Source organism: Neophocaena asiaeorientalis, unplaced genomic scaffold (assembly GCF_003031525.2).
Source record: "Neophocaena asiaeorientalis asiaeorientalis breed wild unplaced genomic scaffold, Neophocaena_asiaeorientalis_V1.1 scaffold64, whole genome shotgun sequence".
Taxonomy (NCBI): domain Eukaryota; kingdom Metazoa; phylum Chordata; class Mammalia; order Artiodactyla; family Phocoenidae; genus Neophocaena; species Neophocaena asiaeorientalis.
The window spans coordinates 2,862,743-2,882,378 of record NW_020185334.1 but is presented as its reverse complement, the minus strand read 5'-3'; the positions used below and the strand labels follow the sequence as shown (position 1 = coordinate 2,882,378).

Below are 19,636 nucleotides of genomic sequence, written 5' to 3'. Positions count from 1 at the left end.
GCTTAGTGTATGAATTATTAAACATAAGGAGAGATTCACCTTATAAAAATTATGTGGAGAGCCCATAATGAAGATTGATGCAACTCCTATCACCTCTGTGCATTAAGTAACACAGCAGAGACATATATGGCTCTTTATTTTTCTATACTGGAAATTAGTAGGACAATGAATTATGGGAGGCTTCAAAAATCATATGGGTCAACTTAACATACTTGATTAAAAACGAAAGTGAGAAAAATAAAAAGTGAGATAGTGATAGGAAACCCTAAAGTTCCTCCCAGTCCTTGAAAAATGAAGAAGACAAAAAAATAAGCAAATAAAGACACAGAAGACATTAACAATGTAATTGTTGAGTTTAGTTTAATATTTATATATTGAATGCTGAACTTGAAAACGTATTACCAGTAGACGATATCTTTTTAAATATTTATTGAATTTTCATATAAATTTACTACATATTATGCACAAAGAAAACTTCATTGAATTCCAAAAAGTGAAATCTACATAGGTCACGTTCTTGGACCACTGTGAAATAAAGCTAAAAATTAATACCAAAATTAGAAATGAACCCTTTTTAAAAATCACTTGAAACTTTTAAAGCTCTCTCATAAGTAACTCTTGAATCAACAGGGAAATGAAGTTACAGTTACATCATGTTTAGAAACTAACAATTATGAGAACACCATAGGATCCAACTAGTTGTGTACTCAGAGGAAAATGTGTATTCTTACTTTACTAAAGAAGTAAGATCAAAGCTAGTAAACTAACAACCAATGGAGTAAGGAATAAAAGGAAAGCAAAAGTATTACACTATTAAAGATATAAACAGGAACTTATAAATTAGAGAAGAGTAGTTTCTATTGGGCTGAGGCACCTAAATTTTAATAAGTCACTAGAGGTGATTCTGATGACCAGCCAGAGTTGACAACCACTAAGCTAGCATAACCCTGATCCCAAAATTTGACAAATGAGCATTTAATAAAAGGAAAATTATAAGACAATATTACTTGGGAAGAAAATTATACAAGAAATTGACATTGCAAATTCAGCAGTATAGTCAAGTAACATGATACCATGATCAAGTAGTTCTATGCAGGGACTATAAGGATAGTGAGTTCAATAAGAAAATTTGTAACCTTGAAAGATCCAAGAAGGAAAACATATGATTATCTTGATAGATGTCACTAAAACATTTATAAAATTCAATATCCATTCCTTATAAAACTTTTAATAGAATAAAAATAAGAGATTCTTGAATGGAATAAAAAATATCTACTTCAAACAATGAGACTTGTACTACACTTTGTGATGAAACTTCTAGTTACTAGAAGCTTTCACTTTGAGTCAGGGAAAAGATGAAGATGTGTTTTTACCACCATTTTAATAACCTTTGGAAGTACTAAGCAATATAATTATTCATTTATATTTTACTCCTTACATCAATAAATATTTATTGAATAACTACCATGTGACAAAGTAAGAAATATATGTGCAATAAAAGAAGAGGTGATCTAACCATTATTTGTAGATGATCTGGTTGTTCCTTTCTCTATTTTTTAAACCATGATCTGTGAGTAGTGAAGTGTTCCTCAGAAGGGGCTGCTCTTGAGGCCACTGTAGAGATGAGGGGCTGCTGAGTAGGAGGGACAGAGTTTTAGTCCATTTTCTTCCATTTTACATATTAAACTATCAAGAATTTATTAGAAATAATAAACATTTAATAAAGAATTCAATAAAGAGCTACATTCAAAAACCACTAATTTTTAAAATTCAGAAAGTCTATAATCAACAATCAATAAGAGGATATACTGGGGAAAATAATATTAGTAGTAAATATGAGGGAAAATGGCACAGACCTAGGAAATAAGCTTATTTTGAAAATGTTGGGTTTTGGTTTTTGTTTTTGTTTTTACATCTTTACTGGAGTATAATTGCTTTACAATGGTGTGTTAGTTTCTGCTTTATAACAAAGTGAATCAGTTATACATATACATATGTTCCCATATCTCTTCCCTCTTATGTCTCCCTCCCTCCCACCCTCCCTATCCCACCCCTCTAGGTGGTCACAAAGCACCGAGCTGATCTCCCTGTGCTATGTGGCTGCTTCCCACTAGCTATCTATTTTATGTTTGGTAGTGTATATATGTCCATGCCACTCTCTCACTTTGTCACAGCTTACCCTTCCCCCTCCCCATATCCTCAAGTCCATTCTCTATAGATCTGTGTCTTTATTCCTGTCTTACCCCTAGGTTCTTCATGACATATTTTTTCTTAAATTCCATATATATGTGTTAGCATATGGTATTTGTCTTTCTCTTTCTGACTTACTTCACTCTGTATGACAGACTCTAGGTCCATCTACCTCATTACAAAACGTTTAGAACCTATTTGAAGAAAACTAAGATTTTTATAAAAGACCTAAAATAATACTTGAAAGAAACAGAGAGAGACACCAGTATCCTAGAAGGGAATGGCTCAGTATTACAATTCGATCAAATCTTCCTTAAAATGAATACGTAAATTGAACACAATCCAGTGACATTAATAGAAAAGATGGGTGGTGGGAGGTCTCAACCGAAAGTCTAGAGACAGTTTGGTCCACTCATCTGTATATAAAAAGAACAACATTTCAAATCAGCTAGAAGAGGATCAATTATATCACAATTAGTTTTGTGATAACTGGCTGATCACATAAGGAAATAAGCCAGATTCCTATCTCACGCATTGTATCTAGGTAAGTTACACTTAGGTAAATTGCAAATGCATTTGCAATTGCAATGCAAAAACAAAAGCAATCACTGCCAGAAATAACTATATAAATAAAATTGAAACTGAGTGAATGACTAAATGGATGAATGAATGAACAAATGAACAGAATAAAACTACTCAGACAATTCAAATATAAGATGCACTTGTGTGTGTTCCTTGGTAAAGGCCCTCCTAGAAATATCAGACTACATCTCCCTTTATGTGAGCAATGCTTGTGTCTTAGTCCATTTGGGCTGATATAACAAAATACCACAGACTGAGTGGCTTATAAACAACAGAAGTGTATTCCTCACCTTACTGGAGGCTGAAAGTCCAAGATCAGGAAGCTAGCATGGTCAAGCAGGGCCTCTTCTGTGTTACAGACTTCTCCTTGTATGTGTCCTCCCATGGCAGAAGGGGTGGGCTAGCTCTTTGGGCCTCTTTTGTAAGGGCACTAATCCTATTTATGAAGGCTCCATCCTCAAGACCTAATCACCTCCCCAAAACCCCACCTCCAAATGCCATCGTTTAGGACATTAGGTTTTCAATATATGAATTTTGGGGGGACACAAAATTCAGACCACAGCAGCCTCTTCTCTAGCTTGTCACTTCTGATCACCCCTCCATTCTACAATCCATAATGACCTCCAGTCCTTCCAGCAAGACTCACCTCACCTGGCAAGATGCCCTCTTACATGGCAGGGATGCATTTTAAATGATGTTCAGGCTCACTCCTTGCAACACAGGCCACTCAGGTCCATGGAAAACAGGTACTTTCCCTGTTAGGAGAGACAGCTTGCTCCCAACCCAACCAGTAACCACAGCTGTTTGCCCTTCAGATTTCACAAGCCTGATTCAGACAGTAGTCTACTGTGTACTCACACTCCAGGGAACCAGAGAAAGCTCTCCCAGAAACATGGAGGGAAAAGATCCAACAAAATGAAAATTTTAAACTGCTGTACAAAACAAAACAAACAAACAAAAACCAACAACAATGTCAACAAAGTTAAAAGTCAAAGAACAAAATTAGAAAAAATTATTCACATGTATTTAACAAAATGTTAATATTCTTAATGTGTAAAGACGCTTACAAATCAAAAGGAAAAGAACATCCCAGTTTAAGAAGTGGGCCAAGATTTTGACCAAGTTCAAAACGGGCAAAACTACAGAGTAGGATAGTGTGATGTCCCTCAACCTTTTTTTTTTCATTATCACTTCCTCTCATGATACTTGAATACCACAGATACACTATATATTTGTTTATGTAGTACATGGATATCACTGCTTTACACATAAATAGAGTAAGATATTCCCCCTCCAAAAACCAATTTTCACCTCTTTGAAAGCAATATCACCCCTGTCTAGAATGCGTACGTTACCTTTGGGGGAGGTGGATGGTGACCAAAGGGGGCAAAGCTGTTCATATTGTTTTTTTTTAACCTTGATACAGTTATGTGAGTTCACTGTATGAAACTTCATAGAGCTCCATATGTACAATTTGTTTCCCATTTTCTATGTATGTTCTAGTTTAAATGAAAGTTTTACTTTTAAAAGTAGATTCAGTACATGAATGGACAATTAAGAAAAATAAATAAATATAAATGGGCAATGAGCTTGTGGAAAATACTCTGCCCCTTAAATAATCAAAAAATTATTAAGACACAGAGTTACCATTTTCACCTAATTGGCAAAAGATAGAAAATAATATCCCAAAGTTTCAAAGGAGTGAAGAAAAGGGCACCTTTATATACTATTGACAGAGTAAATTGCAGGGCAATTTGAAAATGTATCAACTGCAAGCCATTTAACTCAGCAATTCCATTTTGAGAAATTTTGCTTTGAAAAGTTTGAGTAAGTATTCAATGATGTATGATCGAGAATAATCATTGCATTGTATTTGATAATAGAAAAATTGGGGAAATGAGGCATTTCCAGCAAGGAAGGTGATTGAATATGCTTGGTAGATCTGTTTAACATAATATTATTTAGCCATACAAAGTTATAATGTAGCTGCTCAGCACCATGATTTAGAGCAAAGGCTCTGGGATGAGGCTGCTGGGATTCAAATCCTAGTCCTTACTTTTAACTAGCTGGGGCCTGAGATAAACTATTATATACGCCTTCCTAGTCTTCAATTTTCTCTTCTGTAAAATGGAAAATACATTGTTAATGAACTTATATACGAAACAAAAACAGACTCACAGACATAGAGAACAGACTTGTGGTTGCCAAGGGGGAGGGGAGGTGGGGGAGGGAAGGAGCAGGAGTTTGGGATTAACAGATGCAAACTATTATATATAGAATGGATAAACAATAGGGTCTTACTGTATAGCACAGGGAACTATATTCAATAGCCTGTGATAAACCATAATGGAAAAGAATATGAAAAAGAATGTATATATATATGTATAACCGAATCATTTTGCTGTACAGCAGAAATTAACACAACATTGTAAATCAACTATACTTCAATAAAAAAAGAAAATACATTGTTAAGAGACTAAAACAAGAGCAGTATGTATATTATGAGTCCACTTTTCAAAATATATTTTACATGAATATCTGTATTGATAAAGATGGTTATATTTTATTGTGTAGTATTTTCTATTTTTTCCACAATGACCTCACATTTTTTGGTTTAATTATTTCCCTAAAAGTCACCAGGAGCCTAAGATGAGGGCACAGTCTTATGAAAATAGTTATAATACTTCTAAGACATTACCACTGAATCAGACTGACCAGATATTTTCAGTGTACTGGAGGGTTTCTGCTGCAGGTTATGTGGATTTTTTACCTTCAACCAGTGGTTTTCAAACTTTAGCTCACATTAGAATCACCTGCAGGGCTTGGAAAAACAGATTGTTGGGCCCACCTACAGAGTTCCTGATGCAGTCAGTCTGGAATTTTGCATTTCTAACAAATTCCAAGGTGATATTGATGCTGCTGCTCTGGGGACCACACTTTGGGAACCACGGGAAACTATCGAGCATGGCTGACTTTCTTAACCAAGTTTTCAAAGATTTTCCAAAATGCAATGGTCTTTCACCTTGTGTGGAATGAATACCACATATACCTGGGGGATGGAGCTTATAAATAAAAACTGGAAAGTAGGTAAGATACACCCAGAAATCAGTGAAGCAATTTGATTTTTATCTCTGAGTCTATTCTGACACACATTACTGGTCCAGATTTCCATATTTAGGAAAGGATAAACTCAGGCGAACTAGAGAGAAGCTTTTGTTTCTGTTTGTTGATGGAAAGAATCAATAAACAATCTAATAGCAGGAATAGAAAAGAGTTTTATTCCAGCCGAACTGAGGACTATAGCCAGCCTGGGAGACACAAATTCAAGAAGCACTAGAATTGTATCCCTCCAGACTATGAAATGCGGGAGGCTTATAAAGGCAAAAACTGCAAGGTTCCAGTTAGTTACATGAGTTTTTAATCAAGAATTATAACTAGAACTGGCAAGAGGTAAGGGTGTTTTTAAGTAAGGATTGATTGAGGTCTGAAATGGTTGCATAGTTACAAGGGCAGACCATGAGACCATAAGTTTGCAGCTGGCCGCTCTTAGCTGATATTGTTTTGAGGATGGTTGGTGGTGTCCTTGAGTTTGATAAAGTTCAGAAAATTCAAGTCTCAGTGATGCGGGAACACGTCTGAAACCACATCCACAATAGCTGCCTGGCTCCATTTTAGATGCCTGAACCACAGTTACTCCATTTTTTTTTTTAATGCATTCTTTTTCTAAATGGTTAAATCAGATGTACAATGCATGTTTGACAGGCCAGAGACAGATTGTTCTAGTTAGCATAAAGTTTGTTAAATCATATATAAGCCGGAATGATTTCTCTATACCTCAATATGTAGAAATTTCTTCCTTCACTTTCTGCCCTCTTCTCTGCTTTTGGTCAACAAGGAAGTGTAGCTTCTTGGTCCTTCTTTCCCTAAGCACTGGATGGTTAAAAGTGGATGTCTAGTAACAGTACATTATCTAAATCTATATGCTCTCTAAGTGCTGCCACAGTTTCACCTAGCAACTGTTAGTCAGAAGTTCACTTCTAAGAAAACAAGCTCATGGGATGCCAGAAGACTAATTCTGTGTCAATGAAAGATCACTTCTACGTGGAGACATTTTTCCTTTGAGAAGGAAAGCCTTGTGCTTGATTCATCACAGGAAAACCTGATTAGTACGTCTACCTAAAAACTGCCTAGTTGAGAACCTTCTTTCAAATTATAGTTGCAATTTCAAGAAGTAGGCTTGAAATATTTTCATCTTAAAAATGTTAGAAAGAACACACTTAGGAACACTTAGGAATCAATGAAACTGGATATAATAGGATATTATTTTCCATTCTCAGGTTTCGGATGTGATTTTCATGTTAGTTATGTACAAATTTCCTGAAATTGCTATTTCTCAGTTGGAGATCACTGTTCTTAGCCGTTAGACAGTGTGTCTCCCTCTTTCTCTACCTGACAAGTTCTCTGCTACTGTTTCATTCAGAGTACATAGACTCTTCTTGGGTTTCTTTCTCAAACCTTTGTACCTAGATTCCAGGAATGTGCAACCTTGCTGACCTAAATATTGAAGAAGGGGCCAGCCTCAATTTGCAAAATGTGTATCTTAAAACATATTTCAAATAAATATCAGCTTCAAATTCCTATGGAAATCGCAGTTTCTAAGAAATTGCTACCAAGTAGAGATCTTGCTTCCTTTTTTTAAAAAAGCAATTTTAATTAACAGGATTTTATGCAAATCAATGCTATAAATATGCTTTAAAGCAGTGGATTCAGTTAAATAGGCTATAAAGGTCTCCATCTCAATTAGTATTACCTTCTTAATTTACACAGCAAAACCTTTATTCATAGACAGTGCCAGCTCCTTTCAGACTAAATTGTTGTAAATTCTGATCAATGAGATTTCATTGCATTTCTCTCAAGCCTTTTTATTTTCCTTTAAGAATATTTGTAAAGGAAGGTGGACCCTCAGGGGAATAGTTTGGGAGGAGGAAAATGAAAGTGTATCTTGGTTTCTGAAAGCCTTTTGGCAATTTCCTGATACCTGTTATAATTCTGACAAGGTAATTGCCCTTCTCTTGAGAGTGATAGAAATTACAGCACAGCCAAATTTCAACTAGCAGAGCTATTTCTGCAAGTGAAGAATGTGGCCCTGTAGGTTCAACAAAGCCAAGCAAACATAACAACTTAACAAGATATACCAGTGATTTTACATAAGTATAATACTTGCCAGCAGGGTAACACCTGGGATGATCGAAAAAAGTTGAAACTCACAGACTTCCAGAATACGTAGATCATCTACCACTTCCCTTCACCTAGAAAAAAACCATAAGATACATGAAGATTAGAGATTTTTTTTTTTTTTTTTTTTTTTTTTGCGGTACGCGGGCCTCTTGCTGTTGTGGCCTCTCCCTTTGCGGAGCACAGGCTCCAGACGCACAGGCTCAGCGGCCATGGCTCACGGGTCCAGTCGCTCCGCGGCATGTGGGATCCTCCCGGACCGGGGCACGAACCCGTGTCCCCTGCATCGGCAGGCGGACTCTCAACCACTGCGACACGGGAAGCCCTCCTTTACTTCATTTAGACTAAAAATCCTGTTACATCCAAATATACTAAGGATATAGATTAACTTTCATAGACATCAGTACCTGTGTATATCCTTTAACCACTGGTAATATCAAACAATAATTAGTTTCAAGGCTGCCAAGAACAAAGAGCTTTATTTTGTGTCTTAAGAGTTGTAATTCAGAAAACACAGATTCGGGTAAAACCGAAAGAGTGGGGAACTTCTTTCGTGGCGCAGTGGTTAAGAATCTGCCTGTCAATGCAGGAGACACAGGTTCGATCCCTGGTCAGGGAAGATACCACATGCCGTGGAGCAACAAAGCTCGTGCGCCACAACTACTGAGTCTGCGCTCTAGAGCCCACAAGCCACAACTACTGAGCCAGCGCGGCCCAATAACAGGCCCATGCACCCTAGAGCCCGCGCTCCGCAGCAAGAGAAGCCACCGCAATGAGAAGCCTGCGCACCACAACAAAGAGTAGCCCCAGCTCGCCGCAACTACAGAAGCAAGCAGCAATGAAGACCCAACGCAGCCAAAACAAAAACCAACCCAGAAGAGTGTTCTGAGGAAAGGAAAGAGTCATCTCTCTAGAGTCACACATGCTGAATCTGAACCTTGGCTCTAGACTTACTAACTGCATGACCTTGGGCAAGTGAACTAAACTCTCAGGCTTCGGTGTCCTTATCTATAAAAGGAGATAACAGCAGTACCAACTTCAAAAATTTGTATGACAATTAATTGAGATAAAGTTTGAAATGTTTCAGCAGGGTAGCTTGTCACATTGTTAAGTAGGTGGCCTGCACTTATTAGCTCTATCTCCTTTGGGTAAGTGGCTTCACTTCTGCATCTATTTTATTTCCTCACTGTTAAGGACCAGGATGCCTATATTATAGAGTGTGTGGAGGTGTAATGATTAAATATACATAAGTGGACCCTCATTATAAGTTGCTTCATTCCCCCTCCTTCTTCTATCTTTGTTTCCAGAGGTGGGTTTTTTGTACTTGAACATTTGTTACTTTTTTTTTTTTTTTAATTTATTTTTGGCTGTATTGGGTCTTCATTTCTGTGCGAGGGCTTTCTCTAGTTGTGGCAAGCAGGGGCCACTCTTCATCGCGGTGCACAGGCCTCTCATTATTGCAGCCTCTCTTGCTGCGGAGCACAGGCTCCAGACACACAGGCTCAGTAGTTGTGGCTCACAGGCCTAGTTGCTCCGCGGCATGTGGGATCTTCCCAGACCAGGGCTCGAACCCGTGTCCCCTGCATTAGCAGGCAGATTCTCAATCACTGCGCCACCAGGGAAGCCCCAGAGGTGGGTTTTTAAAGTGAGAGACTCAAACGTGAATTAGCTCTGTACAGTAGATAATAGTATTATATCAATGATAATAGTACTGGTGTTACATAAGAGAGTGCCCTGTTTCTAGGAAATACAGAGTGAAATATTTAAGAGAAGAGGGGGCATCACGATCGCAATTTATTAAATAGTTCAGCAAAAAATTTCATATAATTGTATATATTATATATAATTATATACACACACGTGTGTGTATATATATACACACACACACGTGTATATATATATATACACACATAGAGAGAATGATATTTAATGAAATGTACTAAAATGATAACATATGGGGAATCTGGATGAAAAGTATTTGGGGATTCTTGGTACTATTATTGCAACTTTTTAGTAGGTCAAAAATTACATCAAAACAAAATGTTAAAGAAAAAAAAGAAGGGTGAAACATGACTCTATTGAGTATGTGGTCAGAGATGAGGTAGAGGTCATCATTTGGTCCACTTAAAAATTCTTCTCTTATCAAGATGATTTGTGACAGGAAAGCTCATCATAATTACATATCCACGCCTCAAGGTTTTTGTTTGCATCGGATTCTAATTATCTATTAACGTTTTAACCTGCCAAGAGATGGCAAGTGGTTTGCTAAAAATAAAGGCCAGGGAAGTTGGGCAGATAAAAATTGTTTCTGCTGTTTTACTGAACTTCATCAGGATGGGTGGTCTCTTGACCCAGCAGTGGTGGCCTCTGCTCAGTGTGACAGTGTGTTCTAGACCCATTTCAGACAACCCATCTGGCTTCAAGACTTTTCTCTGAATGTTTCACAGGAAAACAAAGGTACTCAAGAGGCTTAGTAGCTCTGTAACCCCTACCAGACTGTACACAAGCGGAATAAGCAAAAGAACAGGGTATTCTAAGTGCTTTGGGGTGAAGAGCTGAAAGGTGGACTCCTTTAGGCAGAAAGGTTGATGCTGATTTTAATGCAGGAATCACCAGTTCAAGCAAAGTGGCTTAGAAGTGGGCTGAGAGCCATAGCACAGCAGGAACAGCCAGATGGCTGGCATGTTGCCACAATAAACGACCACCTACTCCTAGGTCACATCTAAGGAACAATCAACAAACAGGATATTCTGGACGAAAAGAGACTACTGTCACAGTTTGGAAATTGGTCTTCACATGTGCTACACAGGAAGAAGAGGTGGTTGTGAAACAGGCTTGTTAATAACACCTACATCCTTTACTATTAATCAGTGTCAATGTGAAGGCCGATATCATTAAAAAGTCAGCTGAAATGTAGAGTTCATAAACATAATATTGCTACTTTTTCCTGAGTCTGATTTTTATTGATTTGACTGATGGTGGCATACCCTGTGCTTGGCATGTGAAAAACTGCTGAGAGATCTGGCAAGAGGATACACCCAGCTTGTATTTATTCTTTTATTCACAAAGCAGATTTTCAGTATCCACTGGATAAATAAACCTTCAGGATAAGAACAAGTGTCAATATATGCACAACACTGAAATTTGGAGATCCATTCTCACCAGCCTATATGTGACTTTCAGAGACTAAAGAAAAAAACAAAAGTCACTGAGAAATAAAGATTATTGTGGATATATCTGTACCTTCAGTTAGAACTATAGCTCTGCTTTCTTGAGATTTAAAAAAAAAGGCCCACAGTTATATGTCAACAACAAAATGTTGAATATGATTTCTAGAATTCCTCAAGTACTCAGACCACCAAGGGCAAACTTGACAGGACTCAGGCATCTCCATTCAATCAGGGTATGGCTTGAATGTTGGTGGAAACAAGCTAGTTAAGTTTCTAGTGACAGTTTTGTTTCCCCAAGGTCCTCCTACATTTTCATTTCCTTTTTCTTCATTTTTAATATTTTTTATTGAAGTATAGTTGATTTACAACATTGTGTTAATTTCTGCTGTACAGCGAAGTGATTCAATTATACATATTTTTTCAGTTTTGATATTTTTTATTGAAGTATAGTTAATTTACAATGTTGTGTTAATTCCTACATTTTTATTTCTTGAATTTGAGGAAGAGGAGGCAGAAAGCAGCAGTCCATTAATATGAAAGAGACATATTATCTATTCTTCCTTAAAAACCCCACCCCATCCCAGACCAGCCCAGTCTAACGTTGCAAGGCATGGCTTCTTAGAGTAGAAAATGTCCAGCCATCCTGGGAATCTCTCAAATCTGTTGATGAAATCTGAGCTATGAACACTAAACAGAGAAACTCCATGATCATGGGGTTTGGAAGTGGGAACTATTCTTTTCTACAAATTGAAGGTAAGCCCCTAGACACAAAACCACTGATAACTCGTAACCCAGCTGTGAGACATCCATTTGTAGAAACTGATATATTTGAAAATTACTTTACTAACCACCTGACCACTGGAAATCCAGAAGAAGGCTGGTTTCTGGAGACCTAATCTGGTCACCTGTTCCCCCCCCCTCTTCTCCCTCTCCTTAAGTCAAGATAATGAAAAAGACCTCATAGAGGGGGGATTCCTCAGGCTGTTCTTAGACACACCCATGTCTAATCAGTTGGTTGGAAGTTTAATCATTTACAAGACATCCTGTATTATCCTGAGGACTTTTAGTGATGTAACTGTTATAGATAAGGCCTTGGAATGGCAGATTTGGGGAAGATGTTGGTGGAGGAAGACATCACTCAGATTCATCGTGAACGTCTACTCATGCACTTCTGGGTGACTGGGCCAGGACAGAGCTGTCCCCTGACATCTGAGCAGGAAAGGCTCAGGGGGAAAGTTACCAAGTTAACAAAGTTTGGGCACCCTCCATCCTTGCTGGAGACCTTCTTCAGGTATCCATGTTTCCAAGCTGGTGCTCACTGCCTGGTCACCTTGTTGCTCTGGCATCGCATGATTTCCTGACCTTTTGCCCTGTGCCATCCCCTCCTCTAGCCTCAGTCTTGGCCTCCTTCTCCATCAAAAGACAGAATGCAACTCAGCCAGCACCTACTACGTGTCAGTACTGCAATAGGAGTGCCAGTGTCTGCACTCCAAGGGCTCTTTCTGTAATAAAGAAGATGGCCCCATGAACATCCCCAGTGAAACTTACTAAGTGCTGTAATCATTATGTGATGAGGCTCATGCGACCTCAGAGGAGAAAAATGACCAAGTTTGCCTGGGGAAGCTGAGACTGCATCCGAGAAAAGAGGCCATGTTAGGTGGATCTCAAAGAGTGACTAGGAATGGCCAGAAGACCATTCTAGGTGGAGGAAAGACCACTCCCAAGGTCAAAGATGCCTAAAACAGCACCTCTCCCAATCTCTCCAGAAACTGCCGGGAGGGGCAGCCAGAGGCCACCCAGCTGTTTAGTGGAAGAGCTGGGGTCAGAACCAGCTCTCCTCACGGCCAGGCTGGTGGACTTTTCACTACCTGTTCTTGGAGGTGTTCCCTTTGGAATGAAGTCTCTACTGGGTAAAAACAAATCTGACAAAAGATTATGTGCCCACGTTTTATCTTTAAATTTCAGTTTCTCTTTTCACACTATAGTGTATCTTGGATAATAAAGTTTTAAACTACAATTTAAATTTCTAACTATTCCCCACCCCCAAATCTTGAGTACAATTGACTCTGCTAGAATGTTTGTTTTACTATGTTTTCTGACAGTTTGGAGCATATATGAATTCTGATTTGAGAAAAAGGCCACCAGCCAGCAGCGTGAGAAGAGGGGAAGGGCAAAGATGGGCCATCTCATGTTCTCTTTTATGTTAAATGCAAAATAAAACTTCAATCACCATGCAATGCCTTCTAAAGTTCAACTCCTCACCATTTTAGCTCAATAAGCAAGCTAATTTACCAATTTAAATAAAATTCTGATATCCCGCTTTGTAGTAATATATGTTAATCTTTAGATTAATAGAAGCTTGTTTATAATAGTCCTGAATATGCTAACAACATTCCTCTAACTTAACTCTGAGTTAAATCTGCATATGGATGGATGAAAATTCCTGTCCACCTGTACATTTTTTCTATTCTGTTAAGTGTATCATCTAGACCAATAAAAATATAATGCAAGACACATGTAATTTAAAATGTTCTAGTAGCCACATTTTAAAAAGTTTTAAAAAATCAGGTGAACAATTTCATAATACATTTTATGTGATCCAATATATCCCAAGTATTGTCATTTAAACATGTAATCAATAAGTGAAATATTAATGAACTATACTATATTATTTTTATTGTTTTTGTTCTCTCTTCAAAAAATGGTGGGTATTTTACCCTTACAGTACATGTCAATTCAGACACCAAATTTTCACTGGTTAAAGTGAAATAAGTGGGAAATAATCCTACCAAAACAGTAAAGTTGTGTTTAATGGAAAAAAATAACTAAAATTAAATAAAATGTAAAACTCAGTTCCTCTATTGCACTAACCATATGTAGTTGGTGCCTACCATATTGGACAGTATAGATCTAGAAGTTAGAGTGATGGCAAACAAGACTATGGGAAGCATTAGTATTTACTCTCAGTAAGGCATGAGGGATTATTTATAAGAAGGGGTCAGCGAGTAAGCATTTAAAGGTAGTAGAGTCTTAAAAATATCAACTTTGGGGTTAGACTTGAGTATCTCTGCTGCTTTTTATCTGTGACCTCTTCCCACTTCAGTTTTCTTATCTGTAAAGTAATAATACCTGCATTATTGGGCCCTTAAAATTAAATGAGATAACCTAAATAGTGGGCTTTGAAATCTAGCACATTCCAAAGGTTCGATAAGCATTATAGCTCAATGCACGTATGGAAGTCATGAGCTCTGTTTGCATTTGAGTGTCGGGAACCCTCTGAGGGAGTTAGAATTTAATTAATTATTCATGGGATGTAAGGTAGAAAGAAAGAGGAACTGTGGTATTTTTTATAAATTTTATTGCATTATAAATTATATATATAGAAAAGTGCACCAATCGTAAGTACAAAATGGATTTTCACAAAACAAACATACCCACATAACCAGCACCCAGATCTAGAAACAAAACAGAGCATCTCAAAGTTCTCTCCACACTCTCAACAAAAGAAACCACTTTCCTGACTTCTAACACTACAGGTTAGTTTTGTCTGTTTGTAAATTTCATATAAATGGATTCATACAGTATGAGTGTATACATGTCTGACTTTTTTCTCTCGACCACATATTTGTGAGATTTTCCATGTTGTTGTGTGGGACATCAGTTTGTTTTTTCTCACTGATGTGTTGAATTCTACTGTATATGTATTGATCCATTCTACAGTGTGTAGTTATTTGGGTTGTTTCTAGACTCGGCCTATGGCAAATAGACCTGCTATGTGCACTCCTGTATGTGTCTTTTGGTAATGGGTAAGCACTGGAATTTGAGTTTTCAATCTTGGACTTGTTGAGAACAGGAGATTCACCCATCCTATCATTTCATGAGCAGGAACCTTGGATAAACATAAAGAGTTGGAGGACCTTGTAGCTAAGTTCCTGAATGTAGAAGCTGCTATGGTCTTTGGGATGGGATTTGCAACGAACTCAATGAATATCCCAGCACTCGTTGGAAAGGTGAGAATTTATTAACATAATTGTCTTCTGCTGTGTTATTCCTAAGACAACTCTGAGCAGGTCCTTTGTTAGATGTATGACTGAGAAGTTTCTTTTCTTAGGCTTGGATCTTCAGCTTTTTGAATACATGTACTGTTACCGACCAGGATGCCTGGCCTCCTTAATTGATAGAAATTGATAAGAGGCCAGACAAGAGATTCAGGCAAGGCTTTATTGGGGCCCCTGCTGCAGCAGCGGGGGAGCTCACCCCCAAGGAGGGGTGCGAGCTAGTTCCTCATATGGGGTGAGGGTAGGGGCAGGTCCCAGCGTAAGGCCAGAGGGGTGGCTTAGGAGGTTTGCCCACCGCTTTGGTGGTGTTGTGTGCAAGAGGCATATGCAGTACCCTGCTTTTGCTTCCGGCTCTTCAGAAGTGGCAGTTGGGTTTTTTGGTCTTTTTGAATCTTGTTGTCCATAATTTGCCCCAACTGCACAAGCACACAGTTAATTTTAGTCCCATATAGTTTATTTGTATTTTGTTGCACAAGGAGATGAAGAGGTTTGTCCAGGTGCAAGCATTGCAGCAAAGGGTCCCGGGTCCCAGGTCCCAGCCTGTCTAAGTACCAGCTGAGTCCAGCAAATCTCTTCATCATGATATCTGGTTATAGAATTGCAGCCCTAGATGGGAGTCAAGCTTCCTCTTCAGTGACAGTTTTACAAAATCAATTAAATTTTTAGGCCCCCGAGTCACCACGTTCAGCATAACAAATGCTTATTAAGCATTTATTTTAACAAAACGTTTTTCTTGTGTTATTTGTCCCTTTATTCATTCAATAAGTCACTTATTGAGAATCTACTGTGTTCTCATATAAGGCAAGTTGCAGAGTATACAGAGATGAACAAGACCTTTGCCCTGTAAATTCATGTAGTTTCTAATGGCAGTAATAACACACCAAGTAACAGAATAAATACCACAGAAAAGGGGTGCCCATAAATGAGGAAGGACAAAAGAGTTGTCCCCTAACTCTTCTCGAGAAAGGCTGAGATGCTTGTGCAAAGTAGGTGACATGAGAACAGAATCTGTTACTTATCTGTTTAGATAAGTAAGTTATTTTCTTAAGACAAGGAAGAGTGAGCAGCATGTGTGAAGCACTGAGGTTTGGAAGAATTAGAATGTAGGAGAGTGGATGAAGAAGAGACCAGAGGTGAAGGCAGTTACCAAATTGTAAAGAGCCTTATAGTGTAAATCATGCTAGAGTGTTGGGAATTCTCCTGGAGAAAAATGAAGAGTTGTTTTTTTCATTTTAAGTAAGCAAGTGCCATAATCAGATTTATGTTTTTAAAAATCTGACTCATGACAACTAATATAATGCAGTATATGATCTTTGATTGGATTCTGCATTGAAAAAAATAGGAAAGGAAACATCTGTAAAAGGCATCAAGACATTTTTAGGACAGTTGGAAAAATTTGAATTTGAACTGTATATTAGATGATAGCATTGTATTAATGTTTATTTCAAAGGTGTGATAATTGCATTGTGATAGTGTAGGAGAATGTCCTTTTTCCTAGTAGACACGTGCTAAAGAATTTCAGGGTGAGGTGTCATGAGGTTTACAAGTAACTCTCAAATGTCCACCAAAAAAAATTATAAATACACACACAATGTCTGGGGTATGGAGATGTGAGCATTTTGCTGGCTTTGGCCTCAAAAACTTAAAAGTGTATCATGTGTGAGATTTCTAAAATATAAGGGAGAACTCTAAGATTCTGGGTGGCCATAAAATAAAGGTCTTTATTTTTAATTTTTTTGCGTGTCTCTGCATTTTGAGTCTACTTGAGCAATTTCATAATTTAGAAATATTTAAATTAATAAAGAAAAATAATTTTACAAACAGTAACTTATATAAGCAGTAAATTAGAGTGACCTTCTCTCCTTGCCTCAGACTGAATTGCCATCCATACTTTTCCAGATGCAAAGTTTTTAACTGTAAAGCAGTGATGCCTCTGTCTACATGGTTGTTAATATAGTAGGGAATGAGAATCAGAAAACAAGAGCTTGAAATGTTTTGCAGAAATTATCCCTGCCTTCCAGTAAGAGTGCCCCAACACCATTCCAAATAATCCAGCATGGGATTGAAAAGCCTCAGCAAATCCACAACCCACCCAAAATCATGTTAGTTTTCCTGCCAACCATCAATCCTTTAGACTCTACCCGGTGCTTAACGAAGATCTTGGATGACCTCCTCTGCTGAAAACTATCTGCAAATGTTTCAAAAAGGTGTTAACCCTTAACAGATCCCCAACTGCATCAGCAAATTGCTCTAGAGGATTTTATCCACGAAGACACCAGTTTAAACTCTTGGACTTTTAAAATTAAAGAGGGTTTTGGAGAATCTGTGTTATAGATCTTAAAGTGAGTTCCTGTTCCCACATGTTGTTTTCCCTTCATTTTATTTATTGGCCTATGTTTCATGTGCTTGTTTTCTACCAGGGATGCCTCATTTTAAGCGATGAGTTAAACCATGCATCTCTTGTGCTTGGGGCCCGACTCTCGGGTGCAACCATAAGGATCTTCAAACACAACAGTGAGTATCAGTGTTTTTATCCAATAGATACCTCTTGCTTCTAGACAAAAGTAAAGATTATTGATGGGGCTTAGTCCTTGCTCTTCGACCTGGGAGCTTAGCTAATGAAACACAGTCATGTTTATACTCACTACTGGCTTGTTAACCTCTGGTGACCTGGAACAAATGGTTGAACTGCATTAAACACCCAGATTGCTAAGTGTAACCCAAACACATTAGTGTCTCTGTCATTAGTGATCTTCCAGCGCGGCCTCTGAAGCCATGACTGAGCTCTTAGACTGCACGTAATTATCAGAAGTGTGATAATGCCTCCTATTTTGTAACTCTGCCTTGAGAAAGTTTAAAGAATTAAGTTTTTTTAAATTTATTTTTTCATTGAAGCACAGTTGATTTACAGTGTTGTGACAATTTCTGCTGTACAGCAAAGTAACTCATTTATATATGAATTCTTTTTTATATTCCTTTCCATTATGGTTTATCTCTGGATGTAGTTCTCTGTGCTGTACAGTAGGACCTTGTTGTTTATCCATTCTATACATAATAGTTTGCATCTACTAACCCCAAACTCCCAGTCCACCCCTCCCCCACTCCTCCTCCCCCTTGGAGAGCCACAAGTCTGTTCTCTATGTCTGTGAGTCTGTCTCTGTTTTGTAGATAGGTTCATCTGTATCATATTTTAGATTCCACATATAAATGATATTATACGGTATTTCTCTTTCTCTGTTTGACTTACGTCACTTAGTATGATAATCTCTAGTTGCATCCATATTGCTGCAAATGGTATTATTTCATTCTTTTTTATGGCTGAGTTGTATTCCATTGTGTATATGCACCATATCTCCTTTTTTTTTTAACGCTTTTATTGGAGTATAATTGCTTTACAATGGTGTGTTAGTTTCTGCTTTATAGCAAAGTGAATCAGTTATACATACACATATATCCCCATATCTCTTCCCTCTTGCATCTCCCACCCTCCCCCCCGTCAAGCTGGTCACAAAGCATGGAGCTGATCTCCCTGTGCTATGCGACTGCTTCCCACTAGCTATCTACTTTACATTTGGTACTGTTTATATGTCCATATATACACTACCACTCTCTCACTTGGTCCCAGCTTACCCTTCCCCCTCTCAGTGTCCTCAAGTCCATAATCTAGTAGGTCTGCGTCTTTATTCCCGTCTTGCCCCTAGGTTCTTCATGAATTTTTTTTTTTTTTAGATTCCATATATATGTGTTAGCACACAGTATTAGTTTTTCTCTTTCTGACTTACTTCACTCTGTAGGACAGACTCTAGGTCCATCCACCACACTACAAATAACTCAATTTCGTTTCTTTTTATGGCTGAGTAATATTCCATTGTATATATGTGCCACATCTTCTTTAGCTATTCAACTGTTAATGGACACTTAGGTTGTTTCCATGTCCTGGCTACTGTAAGTAGAGCTGCAATGATCTTTGTGGAACATGACTCTTTTTGAATTATGGTTTTCTCAGGGTATATGCCCAGTAGTGGGATTGCTGGGTCGTATGGTAGTTCTATTTTTAGTTTTTTAAGGAACCTCCATCCTGTTCTCCATAGTGGCTCTATCAATTTACATTCCTACCAACAGTGTATGAGGGTTCCCTTTTCTCCACAGCCCTCTCCAGCATTTATTGTTTGTAGATTTTTTGGTGATGGCTATTCTGACCAGTGTGAGATGATATCGCATTGTAGTTTTGAATTGCATTTCTCTAATGATTAATGATGTTGAACATTCTTTCATGCGTTTGTTGGAAATCTGTATATCTTCTTAGGAGAAATGTATATTTAGGTCTTCTTCCCATTTTTGGATTGGGTTGTTTGTTTTTTTGATATTGAGCTGCATGAGCTGCTTGTAAATTTTGGAGAT

General features: G+C 37.9%; 1 protein-coding gene across 2 annotated transcripts in view; it reads left to right on the top strand.

Moving 5' to 3' along the window:
* Window positions 1-19,636, top strand: part of SPTLC3 (serine palmitoyltransferase long chain base subunit 3) — a 124,937-nt gene that overhangs the window by 33,589 nt on the left and 71,712 nt on the right. For both annotated transcript variants that reach the window (XM_024735438.1, XM_024735439.1), the window contains exons 6-7: window positions 15,063-15,187; window positions 17,656-17,749. In XM_024735438.1, the coding sequence (XP_024591206.1) occupies window positions 15,063-15,187; window positions 17,656-17,749 (219 nt within the window). The remainder of the gene's footprint in view (window positions 1-15,062; window positions 15,188-17,655; window positions 17,750-19,636) is intronic.